The 24,690-nt window shown below is 41.6% G+C and overlaps 1 protein-coding gene across 1 annotated transcript; it reads left to right on the top strand.

Moving 5' to 3' along the window:
* Positions 1-288: 288 nt before the first annotated feature.
* Rbm17 (RNA binding motif protein 17) lies at positions 289-24,092 on the top strand. The gene is made up of 12 exons (XM_057787700.1): positions 289-447; positions 5,681-5,818; positions 10,121-10,237; positions 11,777-11,943; positions 13,368-13,465; positions 14,258-14,314; positions 16,780-16,921; positions 19,069-19,232; positions 21,121-21,194; positions 22,140-22,238; positions 23,473-23,545; positions 23,652-24,092. Exons 2-12 carry the CDS (start codon positions 5,696-5,698, stop codon positions 23,753-23,755), a joined length of 1,218 nt encoding a protein of 405 aa, XP_057643683.1. The 5' UTR covers positions 289-447; positions 5,681-5,695; the 3' UTR covers positions 23,756-24,092.
* Positions 24,093-24,690: the final 598 nt, after the last annotated feature.

Below are 24,690 nucleotides of genomic sequence, written 5' to 3'. Positions count from 1 at the left end.
AAGATTCATTTTCAGCTTTATATACTGAAAAGTATATAAAGTATATAAAGGAATGCTTGGGAATGAATAACTAAAACCTAACAGGGGATTCTCATCGCTCTTACTCAAAATTCATGAACCATATGGGATTTCAAAACCTTGCACCAATAGCGACATCTCCTGGTGAAATAAGAGGCAGGCCGAGGGGAGGTGCAGTGTAGTCCTCCCGTCAGCAGGGTGCAGTGCGAGCGGGGCAGCCCCGCTTTGCTGCCGCGAGTCACGCGCAGGCGCAGACGTGTGCTCCCGGCAGCCTCCGCTCTCTCACCCCGCGCGGTGGCTCACCCTGCGAAATCGGCGGAGGGTCGGCGCCGCGGCGGGCACCGGCGGTCTGCGGGCTTCCGCGCAGGGCGGCCGGGCTCCGCGCTGCCGCCGCCGTGGCCCATGGGCAGAATCGTTTCGGAAGGCCGGGTGAGTAGCACCGTGGCGGCCCCAGGCAGGCGGTCTGATCCGGAACGGAGACTTGGGTGAGCGCGCCTCCACGGATGGGGACGCGAGGCCGCGGCTCTAGGCCGCGCCGTGAGGGGCACGGGGATGCGGGCGCGGCCCCCCGAGCTGCCCAGGGGTTCCCGGCCCTCTGCTGCGGGCCTCTTCTGCCTGCCGTGCTCGGCCGGGCCACCCTGATCTCCCCTCCACCTGTCTTGATCGCCTTGACACTAAACACCGTACCTTCCTCCTCTTCATGGCCCATGTCCAGACCTAGTTGTTGGGTCGCCAGACCCCAGTAACCCGGAGTGTGTCAGGCCTCAGGAAGCTCATTTCCTTCCTGGGCCCCAGAAGTAAGGGTTGAGGACGTCGTCTCGCCTGGACAGGTAGAGGCAGTTGTAAGTCCGGCATCCTCAGCTCTGTGTTACTGGGAGTTTGAGCGCTCGTGTCCGTCCCCTGGTTTTTGGACTTCGTTTGCTTGGGCTAGAATGCGTGCTGCAAGTTCAGTGAGGTACTTCTCCAGGAGTTAGAGCTCGACGAAGCGGGCTTGAAAACCCAGGCCTGGTTTGATCAGAAGACCCGGAGTACAATCTGAAAAGACCTGGAAGAGGAGCTGATGTTTATTCAGTTTTGGAGGGAGTTTATTAAAAGTGCAGAAGTGGAAAAAGCAACACGAAACACCATCGAGTATTCTGCAGTTTAAGGCAGTTAAGAGGGATTTGGAAGGGTGAACAGGTCCTGACCATACTTTTAAGTCGGGAAGGGAGGACCATTGACATTAAATTCTTACTGGGAAGGGTACAAGAGGATGGAAAATTTGATTTCCTAAGATGATTCTGTTTAAGCTCAGAACAGATGAAGACTGTCTCCTTGTGACAGGTCGCTCTTTGAAACCATGCAATATATTGCACACATTTATGCTGGGATGAACTGTATGCATTTCGAGATAATTAATTATAGTAAATATGAATAGTCTAAGCCGGGCAGTGGTGGCCCTTTAATCCCAGCACTCAGGAGGAAGAGGCAGGCGGATCTCTGGGAGTTTGAGGCCAGCCTCTGGTCTACAAGAGCTAGTTCCAGGACAGGCTCCAAAGCCACAGAGAAACCCTGTCTTGAAAAACAACAAAACAAAAAAAATGAGTAGTCTATTCCCGGGTGGTGGTTCATGCCTTGAACGCCAGTGCTTGGGAGGTGCAGACAGGAAGATTAGGGGTTCAAGGAGAAGCCACAAGTGGCAACCAGAGAACAGCCTGCAGGAGTCCCTTTTCTCCTACCATGTGGGTCCTTATTGACCCCTTATTTGTTACATATTTTCCCCTGCACATGACCTTTTTGTAGTGGCATTTCATTTATATTTTGATAAGTAAAGCGTTCCTAGAGATCAGAAAGTAAAACAGCCCCACTGGTCAGCCTTACAGACCAGGAACTGGTAACACACACCTTTAAGCCCAGCAGCCACTCTAGTTTGTCATATAAACCGGGCAGTGCACGCCTTTAATCTCAGCACTAGACAGGATTATAAAACAGGAGGAGACAGCTTACAGCCACAGTCTCATTCTGAGGTCTTCTGGACGTAGGATCACCATTTTCCAACTGAGGTTGAGGTAAGAGGCAGTGGCTGGCTGCTTTGCTTTCCCGTCTCAGGAAAGCCTTGTTAAAATACAAATGAAATTCCATGACACTTTTTCGCAACTTTCCAGCGGGGAACAGTTTAGTAATAATTCTACAAGTCTTGAGAATAGTGGGGGGAACCTGCTCTGCTGTGTGCTTGAGTTGCAAATGTCTCTAATTACTTTGATTTTGATAGGCTCTGGCCTATGGTGTTTTGGTATAACTTTGATGGGAAATTTAAACTGTCAAAAATGGAATAGCTGCACATAGAGGGGAATAAGTAACTCTGTAAAAGTCATCATGAAGTACTGTATTCAAGGCATGAGTGTATGTCACATTGACAAGGGGTAGGCTTGTGATGGTTGCTCTTTGTTATCAACTTGACTACATCTGGTACTGAAGACCAACTGAGACATTCAACTTCATGGACAGCCACTGGATTCTTGAACCTTCAGTTTGTACACAGCCATTGTTGGATTAGCTGGACCACCGCCTATAAGCCATCTAGTGTGTGTGTTTTCATTCATTCTGTAAGTTCTGTTCCTCTAGAATTTAGAGAACTAATATTAGTGGGCTAAACAAAAAGGGTAACATTACCATAAAAAGTGAACTAAGGGTTGGGGAGATGGCTTAGTAAATTGCTGTTGGGTAAACAAGAGGCACTAAGTTGAGATCCCCATCACCCATGTTAAAATGTCTCCATAGATGTGCAACCTATAATCCCAGCTCTGAGGAAGCCAAAACAGGAGGTCCCCTGGACCATACTAACTAGCTAGCTAGTCTTGCCAAATCAGTGAGTTACAGGTTTGATAAGAGACCCTGTCTCAAAAGAATAAGGTGAATGGAGAGTGACAATAGAAGACACTCAGTGTCCATCTGTGGCCTCCAAATGTATATGTGTATTTACAGCACACAAAGACAATGGCCAAGCATGGTGGCGAAGGGCTGTAATCTCAGATGTTTATAGTTCTGCGTGCATTCAACACACATGCATTCAGTAAACACATTTTACATTATAAAGGCCAACTTTTGTTTATATTGTTATTTGAATCTCAGTTCTTATGGTATGTCTAAATATTGGAAAGTGCTGCTTTTTATTAGCTGGCATCAGACTCCATGAAATAAATGTATTATATTAGTGATACCAAAACATTTTAGGTTTGGATCTTGGCAGAATCTTGTTAATGTATTTGTTAACTTTAGTGTTTGCTAGGTGTTTGTAGGGAGACTAATGACTAACCTATGGTATATTCATAAATGTTTAAAATAGCTAAAATATAAATATGTACACCTTAAAAGGAATAGATCTTTTGCAAGCAAAATTATTTAAGATTAAAAACCAAGGGAGTAATTGAACAGGGTTCAGGGAAAATCACATGGATGACTGAGGAGCCAAGTGACTCCTTTTCCTGACCCTGTGTTCTGTTTTAGTTGATGAATTCACAGGAGCTTGTAGTAGTTATGGTTGAAGTCATTGGTACGTATATGTGGGATGGCATGTGCTTTACTGTGACAGTCCGGGTCAGTGAAAACCAGAAAATCAGAAGAACATTCTTCATATCTACTGAGGTATAAAGGTATAACTTTATGAACTGTTACAGAAAACTCCCAAATGGTGGAGAGACATCAGTTTCTAATACTTAAAGTGTTTTTTAAGGCAAAGAAGAGCTAGTCAGATCAGATGGAATTGTCAGTAGAGTCTTCAGTTCAGAGAAGTGAAATGAAATCACAGTAGATTCACAAAACCGCATTAACTCAGAAGAGTGCATTAGTCTTGAGTCTTGGTACACACCTTTTATCTTGGCACTTGGGAGGCAGAGGATCTGAATTTGAGGCCAACCTGGTCTGTGTAGCCCGTTTCAGACCAGCTAGAGCTACATAGACCCTATCTCAGAGAGACTGGGAAAGGAGGGAGGGAGGAAGAGACAGACTGTGAGAGAGAATGAAGTGTGGGGGTAGTGTGTATTAAATAGAAATTTTCAGGTGAAAGGGCATTGCTGGATGCTGAGATCCTCCACAGTGTTTGAGTTTATTTTTAACCCTAAAATTTATGAAGATACCTGTGTCAGAGTTGACACTTTGAATAGGGTGATATACCAGTGTTTGCTGGTGTTGGTTCACTCCTGTCTCCATACCAAGTGCTCCCTCTTTAATTTTTATTTTTAAATTGCTGTATGGCGCAGGCTGACTTGGAACTCAAGTTCCTTAGCTTCCTAGTGAGATTACCTGTGGCAAAACAAATGTAATACAAATACATTATTATTTTAGCTATATTGTAAGTGTGCACTTCTGTGGTTTAGTGTTTTGTTGTTGTTTGGTTGGAATTTTTGACAGCTTGATACAAGCTAGAGTCATATGGGAAAAGGGAACTTTGATTAAGAAATTGCCTCCATCAGATTGTCCTGCATTAATGATAGATGAGAATGGTCCCAGACCTTTGTGGGTGTTTCCACCCCTTGGCAGGTGGTCCTGGGTTGTATAAGAAAGCAAGTAGAACAGCCAATAAGCTGTACTCTGTGGTCTCTGCTTCAGTTCCTCTCTCCATGTTTCTGCCCTGCTTGAGTTCCTGCCTTGACTTCCCTCAGTGATGGACGATGATGGGACATGTAAGCCAACTCTTCCCTCCCCAGGTTGCTTTAGGTCATGGCGTTTGTCACAATAGAAAGCAAACCTAGGGCAGGTGGTAAATGTACTCATTATTGCTCAACTTTTTGACTTTTTTCAGAAAAGGTTTTTTTTTTTTTTTTTTTTGAGATAGGATTTGGTGTAGTGCAAGCTGGCCTAGAACTCAGTGTATAGTCAAGGATGACCACGAACCTCTAATCCTCCTGCCTGTATCTTCTAAGAGCTGGGGATCAATCCCATGACTTCCATGTGCTCTGCTGTCTGCCACCCGAGCTCCATCCAAAGCCCACAGGTCAATGCTGATAAGCAGGAACGCTTAAGGGACAGCACCTCCATTACTCTTCCCTCTGTGAATGTGTGTAATTAATCTGTTTATTTAGGACATGGTCTCGTGCCCTTGGCTAACCTCAAACTCCTTCTATAGCTTAGGTGATATTGTGTTCTAGATCCACCAGTCTGCACCCCACACCTGGTTTGCAGTTGTCTTTATAAAAGAGCAGCTGCCTATGCTTATCCAGACTACAAGCGCTGCTTTTATAAGACTTCTGCTTTCTGCCATTGAGATAAACAGTTGTGAAATTGGATCTTTATTCTTAAAATGCCTGGATGTAGAGCTTCCATCCTAGTTCACTGTCTGTTCTAGAACTGTTTTACTCGTGAGTCACTTCACCACAGTCTTTTAGATGTAGAAATTAATTCTAGACTGGACAGTGGCTTTTCCCAGCACTCAGAAGGTACAGGCAGGAGAATCACAAAGTCAAAGCCTTATTGATGATTTCAAAGCCAACCTGAGCTACATGAGAACCAGTCTTAAAAGAAAAATTAATTGTAGAAGATTGTTTAAAATAGTGCTTGGGTATAGTTTTGTATGTTAGAAAGAACCCTGCATTTGTGATGTTAGGGGTTCATGGTGCAGCTGTTTAACACAGATGTTCAAGACTTGTTCCTGTTTCACATTATTTAGTCTCTGTCTTTCTTTCAGCATTAAACCAAAAAGATGTCCCTATATGATGACCTGGGAGTGGAGACCAGTGACTCAAAAACTGAAGGCTGGTCCAAAAACTTCAAGCTTCTGCAGTCCCAGCTTCAGGTGAAGAAGGCAGCTCTCACTCAAGCGAAGGTAAACTCGGGCCCAGAGCAGGAGTAGGAAAATCCACTAAGCAAGTTCCTTAAGAATACTTTGGTTTAAGCTTGCTCTTTAGCCTCCTTGTTGGGTAAATATAAATTAGTGAATGGGGACAGAATGGAGAGCTGAGATTACTTTGTTCTCCTGGCTCTTGGGAACAACAGGTCTGTTTCATGGGGTAGGAGTGAAGAGAAGCAGTGCTCTCAACGCCTAGCCATGAGGCTGGCTTTAGACTTGAGTATGTCAGAGACTGAGAACTTGTTTCAGATGCTTTCATAGCCAGAGTCCTAATACTCTGATAGTTCTGGTTTAAGGCTGGGTCCCAGGAATGTACATTGTTAGGTAACGTCCTGCAAGTTTTTATTGTAGAAAACATGGGAGCAGCTTAATAGAATATCAGATCACAGTGCATATCACGGAGGGCTCCATTTGTGAACATTCCGACATGTATAGTCATAGGTAGGAATTACTCTAGACATGAGCATTATCTTTTAAATAATTCAACTATTTCTTTGCTTCTGTTTTTGTTTTTTAGACAGGATCTCAATATGTGGCCTGAAGCTGGCTCTGTAGACCAGGCTGGCCTCAGATTCACAAAAATCCACCTCTACCTCCCAAATGCTGGGATTAAAGGTGTGGGCCACCACAAAATTTAAAATATAGAAGGTATAGTTGTGAACTGGGTGTTTCTTAACTAAAATATTTTAGGAATGAGAATACTTTGCTCATTGTTTAATGTTTCTTAAGTAAAGATCTTACTCTTGTATGAAGTATAAACACACAAATAGTATTTACTGTATCTTTACTGTGGCTCCTTAAAGAGGGAATAAAGGTTGAAGCTGAACATGGTACACAACCCTGTAATCCCAGCACTTGCAGGCTGAGGTGGGAGTATCAGTTTGGTATATAGCATGAGACTCTCTCAAAAAAGGGTGTGAAGGGGGTTAGAAAATTACTTTGAAAGTAGACACTGAAGGATTGCTAAAAAGTGATTCCATTGGGCACTGGAGAGATGGTTCATCGGTTAAGAGCACTTAATGTGCTTGTAGAGAACATGAGTTCAGGCGCCAGCACCCACAGTAAGCATCTCACAAACATCTCTAACTCCAGTTCCAGGGAATCTGACCTCTGCAGTCATGCATGGGGTACATAGACATATATACAGGCAAAACACTCAAAAATTAAAATTGTGTATGTATGTATATGTGTACATACATACATACATACACGTGTGTGTGTATCAGTGGTAGAGTGCTTGCCTAGTTTGTATGGGTCATCAGGTTCAATCCCTAGCACCTCCCTCCCTCAAAATGGTCTTTTAACAGATAAAAACACCTGTACTTGCCTTTAATCGCAGAATTTGTGAGACTGAGGCAGGAGGAATGCCCAGAAGTTTGAGACCAGCCTGGCTACACAGTGAGACCCTACCTTCTAAAAGAAGCCAGTTCTGTAGAGTATATATAACTTATTTTTAAGCTGTGTCTAATTTGTCATTTTCTGTATCTGCGAGTTCATAAATCTATTTATGAACTAAAGGTTCAAATATATAGGCTCAAAACCAGCTTATACATAGCTTAGAAGAGGAGAGAATCAGTATGGGAGAAGGTAATGGATTGAGAGATGAATATGATAGAATACATTATGTATGTGTTTGAAATGTCATAAAACCTAGTAGTATATGTGAAGACTTTTTTGTTGTTTTACTTTGTCTCTTTTTTGAGACAGGGTTTCTCTGTGTAGCCCTGGCTGTCCTGGATCTCAGTATGTAGTCCAGACTGCCTGCCTCTGCCTCCCAAATGCTGGCATCAAAGACCTGTACTACCATTCCGGCCACTAATGCTCTTCCCTCACCCACCCACCCTCCTCCAGACAGGATTTCTCTATGTAACTGTCCTGGCTCTCCTGGAACTCGCTTTATAGACCAGGCTAGCCTCCAACTCACTGACATCCACCTGCCTTTGCTTCCTAAGTATTCCACCACCACCCGGCTTCACTAAATACGTTTTAAAACACCTTATAAAGGTAGAATTGGAAAATGTTTTAAGAAATGCATGCATTAAAAACTATAATGTAACTTCTGGATCATGTTGGTTTTGTTTTTTGTTCTTTTGGTTTTATTTTTTGTTGTTTTTGTTTTGTTTTTGTTTTTTTTTTTTTTTGAGACAAGGTTTCACTTTGTGGTCCTGGCTTTCCTGGAACTCACTCTGTAGACTGGGCTGGCCTCTAACTCCGAGATCCTCCTGCCTTTTCTCCCTCAAGTGCTGGGATTAAAGGTGTGTACCACCACTGCCCAGCCCACGTTGGTTTTTGGGGTTTTTGTTTGTTTGTTTTTTTTTTGTTTTTTTTTTTTTGAGACAAGGTTTCACTTTGTGGTCCTGGCTTTCCTGGAACTCACTCTGTAGATTGGGCTGGCCTCTAACTCCGAGATCCTCCTGCCTTTTCTCCCTCAAATGCTGGGATTAAAGGTGTGTACCACCACTGCCCAGCCCATGTTGGTTTTTGGGTTTTTTGTTTTTTTTTTTAAATAACATTTGTATGTGTGTGTGAAAATACAAAGTTAGTTTTTAAAAGTTGCTGTTTAGGAAGAAGAAAATATTTTCATATGAAATCTAGGCTGTTAGCCATTTTCTGCCTCATCGCCTCAATCTTTTACATTTATGTTTACTTTTGTTTATTGATATATATACTTATCTATGTATGTATATGTACACTTCATGTTTTTCAAGGCAGAGTTTCTCTGTGTAGCCCCGCCTGTCCTGGAACTCAGGGATCCATTCGTTTACTTCTGCTTCCTGAGTGCTGGGATTAAAGGTGTGTGACACTACACCCAGTTATCCAGATACTTTATTGTCTTCTTTTAGCAAATATCTAGAGATTGCAAGTAGATTTTACATCGGTCAAAATGAAACATTACTTTAAAAATTATCTCTGATAACTTTCTGACATGAACTTTGAGTTCCCTGTATGGTTAATTTCTTACGGGGAAGTAAAGCTACCCATGTTGGTTCTCTTGCGCTCCTCAGGGAGTATCTCAGAATACTAACCAAACTTGTAAAAATATTTGGTAGAGAAAAATTTTACTTGTATCTGAAAGATGAAGCTGTGGTTTCATTTGTATATTTCATTTCTGAAAATACCTGCTAAATTTTAAAATGAGCATATAGATGATTTTAACCCCTGTTGTGGAAACTTTAGGGTTTATGTTGCAGTTTTCATGATACCTGCATGACATGTTGTTTGATTAAAGCACTGTTAAAGTCTGGAGAGCTCAGATTTCCTGATAAGAAGGTTTGTGCCACTTTAAATTGTGAAAATGGGAAGTTAAACTTTTGTGATCACCATCATTCCATTTGTCAGCCATGGCCTCTTAGCTACCTGAGAACTTGATGTAGTTCAAGCAGCTCATCGTGAGACATTCTTGTCTACAAACTTTACCATGAATCTAACCGGGTTTGAGAGATGCCAGAGCACAGAGGTGTAAGTTAACTAGGCAGTCTAAAATAAGTAGCATTTGTGAGACCAGTATCCCGAGGAAAAGCTAAGACGGTGATGTGCCAGGAAAGAGGGACACTGACAGATCAGAAGTCCATTTCAGAAACTGCCAGGTCTTTGTTTAAAAAAGCAAAACAAAGACCAGCTATTTAACATGCATTTCGAGGATGGTGAGATGGCTCAGTAAGTCAAGCCTGAGACTAGAACCCCTGTGGTGGAAGGAGAGACCCTAGTCTCTCCAGGTGTCCTCTGACCTCCATATAAACAATGTGGTATTTGCATCTAAACACACATGCATACACGCCCATGTAAGTTCATAAGTAATTTTAGTTAGTTAGAGTAAGGTCATACTAAAAGAAGTAGGGTAGTAACTTGTATTCCAGAGGCAGAGAGGTGGGTGGATCCCTGTCAGTTTAAGGCTAACCAGAACATGGTCACATTTACTATAAACTTTATAGGGAAGTAGAGGAAATCTTTGCTTTTTAAAAGGATCAAGAAGGATGAAGCGGCCAGGCAGTGGTGGCGCACGCCTTTAATCCCAGCACTCGGGAGGCAGAAGCAGGCGGATCTCTGTGAGTTCGAGACCAGCCTGGACTACAAGAGCTAGTTCCAGGACAGGCTCCAAAGCCACAGAGAAACCCTGTCTCAAAAAACCAAAAAGAGAAAGAGAGAGACTGTTACTGTTTTAAGACTATGATTTTATCACAGCCAGAAGTGTGTTAAGACCAGAAAAAGTGTCTGTATTCCAAGTAGAATGAATTTTAATTTGGAACTTTGGTGTGTTTTTCTTGTTTCTGATATCAGAGCCAACGGACAAAACAAAGTACAGTCCTTGCCCCAGTCATTGACCTAAAGCGAGGAGGCTCCTCAGATGACCGGCAGATTGTAGACACGCCACCTCATGTAGCAGCCGGGCTGAAGGTAAGCCTGCACATGCCTATGGCTTTGATGCAGTACCTGTTTTCTTTATTTTGCACATATATTCCTCTACTTTTTTAAAGATTTACTTTATTTGTGAGTGTGTGTGTGTGTACATGTATGTGCTGGTACCCATGGAGGCCAAAGGGGACATTAGATCTCTTGGGCTGGAGTTAGGCATTTGTGGACATCCTGGTGTGGGTGCTGGGAACCAAATGCTGGTTCTCTGGTGGAGCAGTGAGCACTCTGAACCACTACCCCATCTCCAGCCCCACACAAGAGGCTTCTCAATAGGCCATTGGTGTCATTTCCAACTCAAGTTTTACTTTATCACCATCACAACCTATATTAGCTAAAATATTTTATTATGGAAACATCAGGAATGAAAGATAAGCCCCCCCCCCAAAAAAAGCAGGTATCTTTTCGATCATACTCTCTAAGCATTAAAGGTTACATAATTTTAGAATTTCTTGCAGGAGTTCTGCCTTCTGTTCTCTAATTTGCTTTTCTTAGTGCTTCAGTGAGTTTTCAGCCATCTTTGTCAAAAGTGCAGAACTATGTGGTCATTTAAAAATATTTTTATATGTATGAGTGTTTTGCCTGTGCTGCATGTGTACCTGTTGCTATGGAGACCCATTCCCTGGGACTGAAGTTACAGGGTAGTGAGCCACCATGTGGGTGATAGGAATCAAACTTGGGTCCTTTGGAAGAGCAGTCAGTGCAGTTAAGGCATATTTCCAACACCTGTTTGGTCATTTTTAATGGCTTCAGTGTATTGCCTTGTGTAGATTACCTGTAATTTAATTCTATTAATGTAGACTATATGGTTGTTTCTAATTGTTGTCTATTAACAGTGTTAGAGCGTAGTTTAGAGAAAAGCGTTAAAAATAAAAAGTTGAACGTAATACTTTGTCTTTAATAGGACAGGGCTGCAGGGAGGCAGGACGATTGATGGTTGTTCATGGTCACCATTGACTATTTCTCTAGTTTGTGGCTCTGTGAGGGAACAAGAGGGGTCTGGAAAATGGTAACCCATTTCCACATGTGTTTTCTACAGCTGTCGTTAAATGGTGACTGGGTAGTCTAAAACTCATTCAAACTATGATTGTGGTCATGGGTTGTTTCAGTCTTTAAGTTGTATGGCGCTTTCCTGTGAATAATTAAGTCTTTAAGTTGTATGGCGCTTTCCTGTGAATAATTAAGTCTTTAAGTTGTATGGCGCTTTCCTGTGAATAATTAAGTCTTTAAGTTGTATGGCGCTTTCCTGTGAATAATTAAGTCTTTAAGTTGTATGGTGCTTTCCTGTGAATAATTAAGTCTTTAAGTTGTATGGTGCTTTCCTATGAATAATTAAGCGTTTGCTTGGTTGCCAGGTTGTGCTGCCACCTGGTGAGATGTAGTTTGCTATGAATTATTTACTCACCTAGGAAATATAAGATAATCCGGAAGACCTCTCTTTCATCATCCTCTGACCTTGATTCTGGGATTCCTGATTCTGCAGGATATGAAGATGGTACTCACTTGGGTGTTTTTCTTCCTCAGGACCCTGTTCCCAGTGGGTTCTCTGCAGGGGAAGTTCTGATCCCCTTAGCTGATGAGTATGACCCCATGTTTCCTAATGATTATGAGAAGGTAGTGAAGCGCCAGAGAGAAGAGCGCCAGAGGCAGCGGGAACTGGAACGACAGAAGGAAATAGAAGAAAGAGAAAAGTAAGCTTCCTCTTGGTGTGGGAGCACATGTCCTGCAGTTAATGTGCGTTAGAAGATGAGGGCATTTCAGTGTTGCCTCTAGCGTTCGCCGGCTGTGCTCTTACTCTGCAGTGCTGTGGACCCAGCACTGGTTATGGTTTTAATCAGCAGGCGTTTACTTGGTTTTAAAAATTTGTAATTGTTCCATCCTCCTGTGAAAATGCACTTGAGAAAATTTATTTATAGACCCTGCAAATCTAAAGTGTAGACTTTGCGTGAATTAGAAAGTAACTTAGAAAACCAACTAGTAGCCAGGTGTGGTGGTACGTGCCTGTAATTCCACATACATAATTCAAGGCTAGCCAGGGCTACATGAGACACTGTCTGAAAATCAAAACACAACAGAAAACCCATGTTGAAGTTGTTCCCAGTGCTGTGACCGCTAGAATCAAAATAATTTACAATATTTCAGTGTTATTCCTTTACTATGTTTTGGTTTTGGTTTTTTGGAACAGGGTTTCTCTGTGTGGTGTTGGCTGTCCTAGAACTCAGTCTGTAGACCAGTCTGACTTGGAACTCAGCCTATGCCTCCCGTGTTCTGGGATTAAAGGCATGCACCACCACACCTGGCTCCCTTTCCTATTTTTGAGCCAGGTGTACATGTATTTTTCATTTACTTTTTTTTTTTTTTTGGTTTTTCGAGACAGGGTTTCTCTGTAGCTTTGGTGCCTGTCCTGGAACTAGCTCTTGTAGACCAGGCTGGCCTCGAACTCACAGAGATCTGCCTGCCTCTGCCTCCCGAGTGCTGGGATTAAAGGCGTGCGCCACCACCGCCCGGCATTTAAAAGTATAGGCAATAATATTTATTTCTTAATTTTTTTTTCTTTTTCTTTTTTTTTTTTTTTTTAAAGCCAAGGGTCTCATTGTGTAGCTCTCACTGGCCTGGAACTCACTGTATATACCAAGCTGGCTTCAGACTCAAAAAGATCTGTTTGCCTGTACTTTCTGAGTGCTGGCATTAAAGACATGTACCACCATACCTAGCTTCTTAAAATATTTAATTAATATGCATTCTATGCTCATATGGTATTTCTTATTTATTGGGTAAGTGATTTTTATGAGTGAATGTGTAGCCTAGAAAATTGAAATCATTAAACTGTATATGCATATGCCTTAAAATAAAAAGTTAGATATCAAAATTTTTACCTCATGTATCTGTTAAACGTATTCATCTTTTTCTTTTGAATTTTTTCTCTTGTATCCATCACCAGCTTATATACATAAATTAATAATTTATTCTCAAAGAACATCTTTCGTTTTTTTTCTTTTGCCAAGAGGAAGTCACAATGACATTTAAGCTTTGTTATATTAATCTTCTATAATATATTAATTATATTATAGCTTTTCTATATTTGTCTGTGATAAACATTATTTTGTTATTACAGGAGGCGTAAAGACAGGCATGAAGCCAGCGGGTTTTCAAGACGACCAGACCCAGATTCTGATGAAGATGAAGATTATGAGCGAGAGCGGAGGAAAAGAAGTAAGGCATAAACAGAGATAAGCACACTTTAGACTCAGCACTTCCCCAGGCTTTGCTTTTCCTTTTATTTGAGACATGGTTTATTTCACGTTCGTTTGGGTCATTGCAGGGGATGAGAGGGGGTGCTCTCTATTCCCACCAGTCCACACTCCATAGCAGCTTTTGGTTTATACTGTTTTCATAGATACTCCACTCTGAACTTTTAAAGGTTTATGAAGCCAGAATAAGACTATAAATAAACAGGTGCCAAGTCGATGTGCTAATTCTGTGGGGTTTTGCTTTTTCCTTAAAAAACACTTGCTAACTACATTCTGGGGTTCCTAAATGCCTTTTGAAAAATAATTGTGCTTGGGTATCATCTCCATTTTCTAGTATGTGTTTATTCTTAGAGAATTTCATACATAAGTAGGATGTGTTTTGATTGTATTCACCTCTCACCCTCCCAGCTTAACCCCTGCTTCCTTGTCCTCTTCCAGCTTTGTCGTGTCTTCCTTAAGAAGAATAAGTAACCCATTAGTCCAATCTAATATGCTGCCCCACTGGACTCTGGGTGTGAGGCTGGTGACATTGCTCTCCTACACACTCCCTAGAAGCTGCCAGTTGTTGATAGCTACTCCGTTAGGACTTGCGCTCCTGAGCCTGATACCAGCTTTAGACGTGTAATTGCTAGTCTGCTGCTGTGAGGGACAAGATGGCACGTGGAGAGAAGGGTGTTGATGGGACAGATGGCTCGTGCTGAGCAGTAGTTCTTGTAAGTGTGCTGTCGTTTCATCTCTGCTCATGTTTTCACAGGTATGGGAGGAGCTGCCATCGCCCCACCTACTTCTCTTGTAGAGAAAGACAAGGAGTGTATGTACATTTCTTTCTTCTTTTCTTATCTTATTTATGGACCATGGATATTCTACGTGTGAATCTCTTGTTTCCCAAGTTTAAAGCAAAGCAGCCTTGTGCCTGAAGTTATGGTGGCCTTGCTGCCTGCTACACTAGGATCTTTGCTTTGTTTTGCAACAGGGTCTCAACTTTGTAGTACTGGCTGGCCTGGAACTGTGTTGACTTGCCTCTGCCTTCTGAGTGCTGGGATTGAGGCATGTGCCACCACTCGGAATTTTTTAATACCAGGATCTGGGTGCAGATTTTTTTTTTAATTTACTTTTTATGTACATTGATGTTTTGCCTTCATGTGTCCATGTGAGGGTGTTAGAGCTTGGAGTTACAGACAGTTGTGAGCTGCCATGTAAGTGCTGGAAATTGAACTCAGATCTTCTGGAAGAGCAGTCAGTGCTCTTAACCATTGAGCCATCTCTCCAGTCCTTTAAGTGCAGGAAGATAAATTGATGTTTACTGTTTGTTGTTTTTATCAAGATTTCATGTTTGTGTGAGGTTCCTTTGAAGTTAGTAAAAGTTCATGCCCATTACCCAGCAGGAAGTACTCATTCGAGGCCAGCTGTGCAATTTAGTGCGCTTCCAGGCTACCTTGTGCTATAGAGTGAGACCTGTCTCAAAAATCACAAATAGGTAATAAATTTTGTATCTCAGAGTTTAGAGCCTGTTGTATTTTGTGCCTTCCACAAGGAGGCAGTGTTTTTCTTGTTTTAAAAAATTTCCATTAATTTTGGTTACTGAGTAGTATTTGTCTGTGTCTACATAAGTACGTGGCTAAAGCATGCCCACCACTGCCAATTCTCCTCTGGAGCTCGTCTAACGTCTGGGTTGCATTGTTGGACTTTGTCCCCTGCTTTGTGCTAACCCATACCTACCTATCATTAAAAATAAGTGGCACCTGGCAGTGGTGGCACACGCCTTTAATCCCAGCACTCAGGAGGCAGAGGCAGGTGGATCTTTGTGAGTTCAAGGCCAGCCTGGTCTACAAGAGCTAGTTCCAGGACAGGAACCAAAGCTACAGAGAAACCCTGTCTCAAAACAAACAAACAAAAATATATGGCTAGGCTAGCAGAGATGACTCAGCAGTTAGAAGCACTAGCTGCTCTCCAGAGGACCCAGGTTTGATTGATTCCCAGCACTCACATAGTGGCCAATAACCATCTATAACTTCAGTTCCAGGGAATCTGATAACTTCTTCTGTCCTTCATGGGCATCAGATGTGCAGACACATGGTAAATAGGAATAAATGCAGGCAAAGCACTCACACACATAAAATAAAAATAAATAAAACAAATAAAATTAAAAGTCATCAATAATCTTTTAAAAATATTTATTATTTATTCTTATGTATTTGAGTGTTTTGCCTGTATTATACCTGATACCTGTAGAGATTAGAATATCATTAAATATATATGTACACACACATATATATGTATATACATACATACACACATACACATATATTGTTCAAGACAAAACACCTGACAAACAACAAACTGTTTTTTAGAGGCGGATCCCATGCATCTATGTCTTTAAAGCTTCCTGTTGATGCTAATATGCAACTGGGTTAAAAAGCAACTAAATATGGTCCTGATCTCAAAGATGTTTCCTGTAGTCTGTGCAGCTAGCTGAGTTAAGAGTCTCTGCTGTGGGGCTCAAATGAGAGTTGCATTGCATTTCCTTGGCGCATGCAGAAATCCTGCAGCCAAGCAAGAGTTGTCATCTAAGCGAGTGCTTTAATGGGTATGCCGCATTTCAGTAAGATGTGAGAGGTATGCTTGGGAGGGTATAGCAGTAGAACTAAGAGTCCTCTACTACTCTGGGTTGTTATATTTTGGTTATGAGCCTAGCCTTTAACGGCTGAGCCATCTCTCCAGCCCTACTCTGGGCTGTTAAAAAGCTACATAGATGTTTATAAACCAAAAACATTAGAGGGACAGAAGTTAGCAAAGCACATGTGTATGAAGAATGTAACCTATTGTTCTGAACGTTGATTATATAGGTTTTTTTTTTTTTTTATTGTTTAAAGAAAATACCAGGAGTGGAGAGATGGACGGCTCACAATTAAGAGTGTTTATTATTTCCAAAGGCCATGGATTAGGTTCCCACCATCAGTCACTTGTCCTTACATACACTCGGGCATACACTTACATAAACAAATGTATCTGAAAAGTCATCTCAGAACAATTCATACTGTCTGTGAAGACTGCTGAAATATGCTGAAAGGGGGACAGTGAGGTGTTTTGTTTTGTTTTGTTTTTTAAGAGAGAAAGAACAAAATGTAGGTTAAATCAGTTCAAGGTGAACAGTTGAAGCTAGTGAAGCTTTGGGTTTTGGTGGGGTTTTCTTTTTTGTTTGTTTTTTCTTGGTTGTTGTTGTTTTGTTTGGTTGGTTAGTTTTTGTTTTTTATGGAGCCTACTTTTCTCCAACAGTACCTCGAGATTTTCCTTATGAAGAGGACTCAAGACCTCGATCACAGTCTTCCAAAGCTGCTATTCCTCCCCCAGTGTATGAGGAGCCGGATAGACCAAGATCTCCAACTGGTCCCAGCAACTCCTTCCTTGCCAACATGGGGTAATTAATGCTTTAAGTGTCCTGGCTAATTAAGAAAACTATCAAAGTGGCTTGAGATGGGGGCAGAGTGGGCATATGGGTGTGGCACGGTCCTTTGAAAGTGCAGAGCAGAGGATTGTGATTTTCAGGTTAGCCTGGGCTACACAGCAAGAATGAAAAACATATGAAGTGTTTGTCACTCTTTCTGTAGGCGGAACTCATTTGAAAATGAAGACACTGGTCACATGTTGCTCTGTATAGGATTAGTGTTCAAATCATGTTGAGCGTTTTCCAGCTCACTAGTACAAGCAGCCGTCTAGTACAAGTTGGTTTAGACACATTATTTCTATATATAGAAGTTTCTGATAATTACACTGTTTTTCATAACGTGCAAAGAGATTGGTTTATAGGAATTAGAGGTGGTTCAGCTTATCTCCAAAGGAGGAGGGGCACAGGGTTTTCCTGAAGAAATGGGCCATTTGCCTTAGATTGTGGTTTTACACCTTTGGTTTTAAGAAACTATTTAGGCTGAGGGTGGAGCTTGGTGGTGGAAGGCTTGTCTGCTGTGTGCTAGTCTTAGGCTTTCACCCTAACCGCGCCCCCTCAAAACGAAAAACTCCAGTCAGTCTAACTATATAGACGTTTATTTGTCATGGTATGAAAAAATGAATTTTAAGATGGACTTTTGAGCCAGGCGGTGGTGGCTCACGCCTTTAATTCCAGCACTCAGGAGGCAGAGACAAGGAGATCTCTGTAAAACCAGCCTGGTCTACAGAGTGAGGTCCAACACAGGCTCCAAAGCTACAGAGAAACCCTGTCTTAAAAAACAAGCAAACATTGATATTTGAGTAAGACTGGTGAATTTTATTTGTTGGTTCTAGAGTAAAATCTCCTTATATAGCCCGGGTTGGCCTCACACTCACTGTCCTCCTGCCGCCTACCTCAGAATCTGGAGTGCTGATGTTAGGGTTGCATGTGTGTGCCACTGTATTTTATCTTAGCTCTAGTGCTGCTCAAGTGACATTGCCCTAAATTATTTGTTCCATGCTGTTTAGCAGGATGCTGCTTGCAGTAGAAATGCTACGAGTGAGGCATCAGGTGTGGTAGTCCCACTAAGTGGCCACTGTGTGTAACTGGGTTCTGAGGGCCCTCAGGAAGTACTAATGAAGGTTCTAAGAGCTGACTAGCCTCATACAATGGGAGAACTTTTCCAAAATGAAAATTCTTTCTTTAGTCATGCTGGTCTCAACTTCTGGTACCACACATTACAATCAGCAGTACAGATTTAGTGCATCTCCAGGACGACTGTCTTGCCCAACAGTGCCTCGTCTCACTGGAGGGGAAGAAAACGGGCATGCTTCTGGTTCTCGTCCTTCCTGCACACCTGAAAAATTGGCGTTTTGTTTGATTGTCATTTAAATAAGAATCGGATTTGTAACTTAAAAAAGATCCAGCATGGTATAGTTATAGTAGTTTGCTTTGCCCTGTTCAAAAGAAAACTGAAAGGAATTACAGAAGACTGGTGGAAGCTGGGCTTTGTGATCCAAAGCCAAGCAGATGGTGTCACTGGCAGCACCCTTGAAACCCTTGGATACTAGGAGAAAATTGTGCCCTCTTAGAGAACGCAGCAGACTGAGAATCCAGTTCCTTTTGTGCCGTAACACCTGGACAAAAGCATTTCAGATGCTTTCTTGCTTTGTGTTTGACCTTAAACTAATCATCTAGCCTTGGCCTTGTTTTACTTCCTGTCTGTTTAGTATATGCTTTCTAAGGCTCTTTCAGTGTAGCTTCCGCTATGCCATGAGAAAATACAATCTTTTTTATTTGAAACCTCATACTTAGAATTTGACAGGCCAGATTTCTAACTGGTCTTAAGCGAGGTAACATTGCAGGTAGGGAGCTCACAGAGACACAGTTATTTCTTAACGTGATGAAAGCTGTCACTTCCCACAGAGATAAACTCAGGCTATCTCGGTTGTAGTTATCTGCTTTTTATATTTCTCCCATCCTGGGCATCCCCATAGCTTCCATCTAGAAGCCACTACTAACTGTGTGTCTTGAAGCCCGTGTGGTATACACACTGTTTCTGGCCAGGGTGTTGCTGCCATAGATCTGATGTGCTCTGACATCAGTGGCATAAACTATAAGGATCCTTTTCCTTTCCTCAGTGGCACAGTGGCTCATAAGATCATGCAGAAGTATGGCTTCCGGGAAGGCCAGGGGCTGGGGAAACATGAGCAAGGCCTGAGTACTGCACTATCGGTGGAGAAGACCAGCAAGCGGGGCGGCAAGATCATTGTGGGTGATGCGACGGAGAAGGGCGAGTCTCAAGGTAAGTTCACAGAGCACTGTGTGTGGGTCCTTCAGCCCAGAGGAAAGGTGCACCTTCCCTTTTGGTGCACGGTGATTTCTAGTTATGGCGTGTTTCCCACCTCTGTCTTATGACACCAGGAAGCCTTGAGACTCATCTTTATCTTCTTCAGAACCAAGGCAGAGATAAATATGCTTGTAGGAGCAAAGTTTCCCAGCTGCTTTGGTTAGGCAAAGAATCTCCATAGTTTGATGATAAATATTCGGCGTCTGCTGTACCCACATCTTCAGTGGATCGTCACAATTTTTTGCCCTTCCAGGATAGATGTGGCTTTTGGTTCACTTACTGATAATTCATTTGTTGCTTTGTAGTACCTAGTTGTTATTTTATTTTCATTTGATTTTTATAATTTGTTCTGTATGTATAGAAAATAGGAATGAGACATATATCTTAGCGTTTTAAGTTTAAAAACGTTTTTGTTTTTTTTTTTTCATAAAAGTCAGCTTATCTGAATTTCCTTCCCTAAAATACGTAGTTACAACTCAGCTGGCAGCCCTATTAATTCACAGCTCAGCAGCAGCCAGTTGCCTAAATGCTGAGTACTGGTTGCAAAAACAACAGTTACTCCAGTTTACAAAAGTATCTAAAGGAAGTTAGCTAATGGCTAGATCATTAAGTGTCTGGGCCAGCAACCTTAAACTGCTACTCCAAGACAAGGGCTCCCAGTAAATTTATAACCTGTATGTTCTGCCAGCCCTTTAGCAAATGAAATGAGCAAAAGATGGTAGGTAGTGGTAGAAGCCAGAAAATAACATAAAAGCATATTTCAAAGAAAAAAAATTTTATTGCAGGGACTGGTTACATAGATGCTTTTATAGATGACTTGAGGGCACAAATAATAAAATTGCTATTGTAATTGAATTAGTCATGTGATGGGACTCATTTCTAACACTTCTGGCTTAGTTTCATGATGTGGGATTCGCCTCTGTATGCTGTGAAAATGTTATATTATCATCAGTTTGGCCTATGGCAGGCCAGAATAGAGCTAGGTAGGAAAACTAAACTGAATGCAGGGAGAAAGAACGTGGAGTCAGGGAGATGCCATGTGGCTGCCTAAGGAGAAAGACACTGGAACCTTACTGGTGGGCCACATACACAGATTAATAGAAATGGGTTAATTTAAGATGTAAGAGCTAGCTGAGAAAACACCTAAGCTATTGGCCAAAAGCAGCTTCTTTATTAACCAATGGTAATAAAACTTATTCACAGCATACAGAGGGGAATCCCACATCAGTTTCATTTCCCCTTGCTGTGGTAAAATACACTGACAAGAAACTCATGAGAGGGTTTATTTGACTCAATTCCAGGTTACAGTTTATTACTGAGGGCTGACAGCAGGAACTTGAAGCAGCTAGTCACATAATGCGTAGTTGGGAGAGAAGAGCAATGAATTAGTGTATGCCAACTAATTTTAGTTTACTTTTCCCAGCATGGTATAGTCTAGGCCCCCAAACCCCAGAAGCCTTCCCATATTAATAAATATAATTTATAACTAAGATAATATCTCACTCAGGAGGCAGATGCAGGAGAATTTCTTAAGTTCGAGGACAGCCAGGGCTACACAGAGAAACCCTGTCTTGAGAAATCTCACAGACATTCTCAGAGGCCCTTCTAGGTAATTCTTTATTGTGCTGCAACAATTAGCCAATAGGGGGCTGGAGAGATGGCTCAGTGGTTAAGAGCATTGCCTGCTCTTCCAAAGGTCCCAAGTTCAATTTTCAGCAACCACATGGTGGCTCACAACCGTCTGTAATGAGGTCTGGCAGAATATTATATACATAATAAATATTTTTTTTTTAAAAAAAGAACAGTTAACCAATATAGTGTCTGATGATATGTTTTGATACAGATGCATCCAAGAAGTCGGATTCAAATCCATTAACTGAAATACTTAAGTGCCCTACTAAAGTGGTCCTGCTGAGGGTAAGAAGTAAAGAAACCTGTCCCCCTTGATTCTGCATCACCCCAGTCTATCTGTTTCTATGGTCTTTCATAAAGTTCTGCTGATAACCTGAGAGTTAAGAATATTGACTTGCCCAGGGTCTCAAGCAGTACGCAGGTAAAGTGGTAATAAATGGTAGACTGTATGCTCCACAAGGGCAAAGCTCCTTGTTTTATTCTCTCATGTGTCCCAAGTACCCTGAATGATATTTAGCGCATAACAGGCCCTCAATAAACACTTGATTTGATTGCTCTCCACTCCCCTCCTCCCAGAGAATACTAAAAATATGGGTTGGAGCAGTGGTGCAGAGATTAAGAGCATGGGACCCAGGTTTGCTTCCCAGCACTCACATGATGGTTCACACCTGTCCAGTTTGAGGGGATTCCCCTTCTGGTTAAGGCACAAGGCACTCACATGGTATACAGACATACGTTTAAGCAAAATGCTCATCCATATAAAAATCAATGAACTTTTGAAAAGAATACTGAAAATGATATTTTTGCAGATAATGAATGCCTTTGGGCAGATCCGTATAGATGGGTTTTAGATCATCCTCTAAATAATCTGAAGTGTAAAGTGTGACATTGAAACTGTAGGAATGATTACTTGAAAGTGTTGAAATTTTCTGGAGCATCCTCTCAGGTGTTGTTCCATGTACATAGTCTTATAGCAGTTTTCAAAGCTTCGTGTATGTTTGCAGAAATGCCAGCTTTGGGTACTTGAGGGGCAGGCTTTTATGTTTGGGGATGAGCATACCCACATCTGGAATGTGGTTCAGGGTTAGAGTACTTCCTAGCATGTGCAAGGTTCTACTGGGCGGCTGGAGGGAGAGTACATTTGCCGTTATGAAAGAAAATGTTATTTCTGAAACCTTACACATTTGTGGATTATGTTTGGTATTTAATTGTTTCTCTGTTTCTGTATAGAACATGGTTGGTGCAGGAGAGGTCGATGAAGACTTAGAAGTTGAAACCAAGGAAGAATGTGAAAAATACGGCAAAGTTGGGAAATGTGTGATATTTGAGGTGGGAAGATTTCCTTTTGATAGAACTTACAGTTGGCAGGTTATAAATTCCCTTCCACAAGTTGTACTGGCATTGGCCCAGTAACATTGTCTTAACTACAGAAGCCAATGTGTATTAGTTATATTTCTCATATGTGTTAGTTTGCTGTTATTTCATGGTTGGTTGGTTGGTTGTTTTTAAGACAAAATCTTGCTTTGTAGACCAGGCTGGCATTGAGATCATAGAGATCTGCCTGCTTCTGCCTCCCAGATGCCAGGATTAAAGGCGTGCACCACCACTTCCAGCTGTGTATTACTTTTAATTGTAAAAAAAAAAGTAGATTTTATTTGGTAGTATAATGTGAATATTTTATTACATCATTTTATAAGTATCTAGGGCCTCTCATGGAGCCCATTCTGTGTTGTGTTTTTAGGAATATGTTCAGTTGAAGAGACAGCACATAACAAATAAGCAGAAAATATAAAATAGTAGACCTGGGGGCTGGAGATGTAACTCCGAGGTTAAGAGCATTTGACTGCTCTTCCAGAGGTCCTGAGTTCAATTCTCAGCAACCACATTGTAGCTCACAATTGTCTATAATGAGATCTGATATCCTCTTCTGTCATGGAGGCAGAACACTATATAAAATAAATAAATCTTTTAAAAAAAAAAAATATGAGACCTAGTAGTGTTGGCTGTAAGTACAGATCTTGAGAATGGGGTCAGCAAAAATAAGTGAAGGCTTGTGAACAAAGAGGTGTGAGCTAAGCTTTGATAGGGTATGTGGGGAGTGGGAGAGGTGTTTAGACGGAGGCAGCAGGAGGACTCGGAATTAGTTGGGGAGTTCTGCTTACATACATGGAGTGGGGCCATATTACGGAAGGCTTGAAAAGCTAAACAAAGCTAGAGAAAATGCAGGCCGATGTGAAGGCAGCTGGAGTAATGCTCTGTCTGTCGCTAAAGTTTCTGCTGCTGCTGCTGCCGCTGCTTCATCCTGTTTGCTGATGGTGTGATCACTTGATTGCATGCTAGCTGCCATGGGCAGCTTCCTCCAGGAAGTCAAAGACTGCATTGATTAGCTTCAGATATGTGTCCTCAGCCCCTCAGAAAGGATTAGTACATTTTTTACATGAGCAATTTCTATTTATTTCCTTGATGGTTGAGCACTTTTGTCGTGTGTACGCGTGTGCACACACACATAATAAAGCACATGCACAGACACACAGCTTTACTCCTATGGGCCTTTCCGTTCTAGATTCCTGGTGCCCCTGATGATGAAGCAGTACGGATATTTTTAGAATTTGAGAGAGTTGAATCAGCAATTAAAGGTATGCTGTTCATTTTAAAGAATTTAACAAATGTTAACATTACTGTTTGTTTTGATGTCTTCCAGGATACTTGTATTAACTGATTGTCTTTTTGTTTGCTTTTTAGCTGTTGTGGATCTGAACGGGAGGTATTTTGGTGGACGGGTGGTTAAAGCATGTTTCTACAATTTGGATAAATTCAGGGTCTTGGATCTGGCGGAACAAGTTTGATTGTAACCTAAAGTCACCTCTGTGATCCTTACACAAGCTGCAGACTGAGCAATGACACAGGCGTCAGCCTCCATGGCTGTTGGACACTGAGACTTTTGGATGGACTTCTGAGATATATGTTGATGGATCCCTTTTTTATTTTATGAGTTTTTTAATATAGTATAAAATACTTCAAAAAAGAAAAAAAAGAACCTGTGTGCCTCTCTGGTTGTTTTCTGCCTCTGTGTCTGTTGCTTTTCCTGGGATTTCTTGTCGTGCAACATGTCTGGCAGTAAAAGATCTAGAAAGGCTTAGAGTGGAGTTTTTAATAAAGTCATCCTTTTCCTTCTTCCTTAATAAAGCCTTCAAGTTATGGAGCTGTAGCTTTACACATTGTATAATAAAGTCCTATCTTGGCAGTCTCTTGGAGGTGAAAATGCTTGCTTTCTCTAATAGAGAAGGTCAGTGACTCTAGTCGGGAAAAACCCTTAGCTAAATTACGACTGCGGAATTGAGAGCTCATATGACCTACCTGCTAGGTTGAGTTATTTGCTGTTTAAAAGACAGACTATAGGCTTTGTAATGGGTTTATGGAGTATTTCCGTATAGAAATCATTTTAAGGTGGATTAGAAACACCAGGTTAATTCAAAATCTAGAACCTGCATTATAAGTGTGTGCCCAGTTACATTCTGAGAGTGACTGCTCCCTGGAGTTGTGTATACTACTGGCAAAATCTGAAATTATTAGTTCTGGTATATATAATCTTAAAATTCACAAAATTCAGCCATGTTAGCTATTCAAACTGTATTGCCAACTTATTTGATTCTGTAATTGTGGGAAATTATCCACTTGAAACACAGTGGTACAAGTTGCTTAAAAAAACATTAGCTAGACTACAAAAAAAGAGAAAAATGTTTAGTACTGAGTCCATTACCATGACAAGAGGTACTTCAGG

The sequence above is a fragment of the Chionomys nivalis genome, chromosome 13 (genome assembly GCF_950005125.1).
Source record: "Chionomys nivalis chromosome 13, mChiNiv1.1, whole genome shotgun sequence".
Taxonomy (NCBI): Eukaryota; Metazoa; Chordata; class Mammalia; order Rodentia; family Cricetidae; genus Chionomys; species Chionomys nivalis.
The sequence above is the reverse complement of the archived record's forward strand: the minus strand, read 5'-3'. Positions and strand labels throughout refer to the sequence as shown.

Excerpts from the sequence above, each read along its gene's own strand:
- Rbm17 (XM_057787700.1), top strand. The coding sequence starts at position 5,696 with ATGTCCCTATATGATGACCTGGGAGTGGAGACCAGTGACTCAAAAACT. Across the intron at positions 11,944-13,367 it reads GAAATAGAAGAAAGAGAAAA|GAGGCGTAAAGACAGGCATG; the intron begins GTAAGCTTCCTC and ends TTGTTATTACAG. Across the intron at positions 16,922-19,068 it reads TCCTTCCTTGCCAACATGGG|TGGCACAGTGGCTCATAAGA; the intron begins GTAATTAATGCT and ends TCCTTTCCTCAG.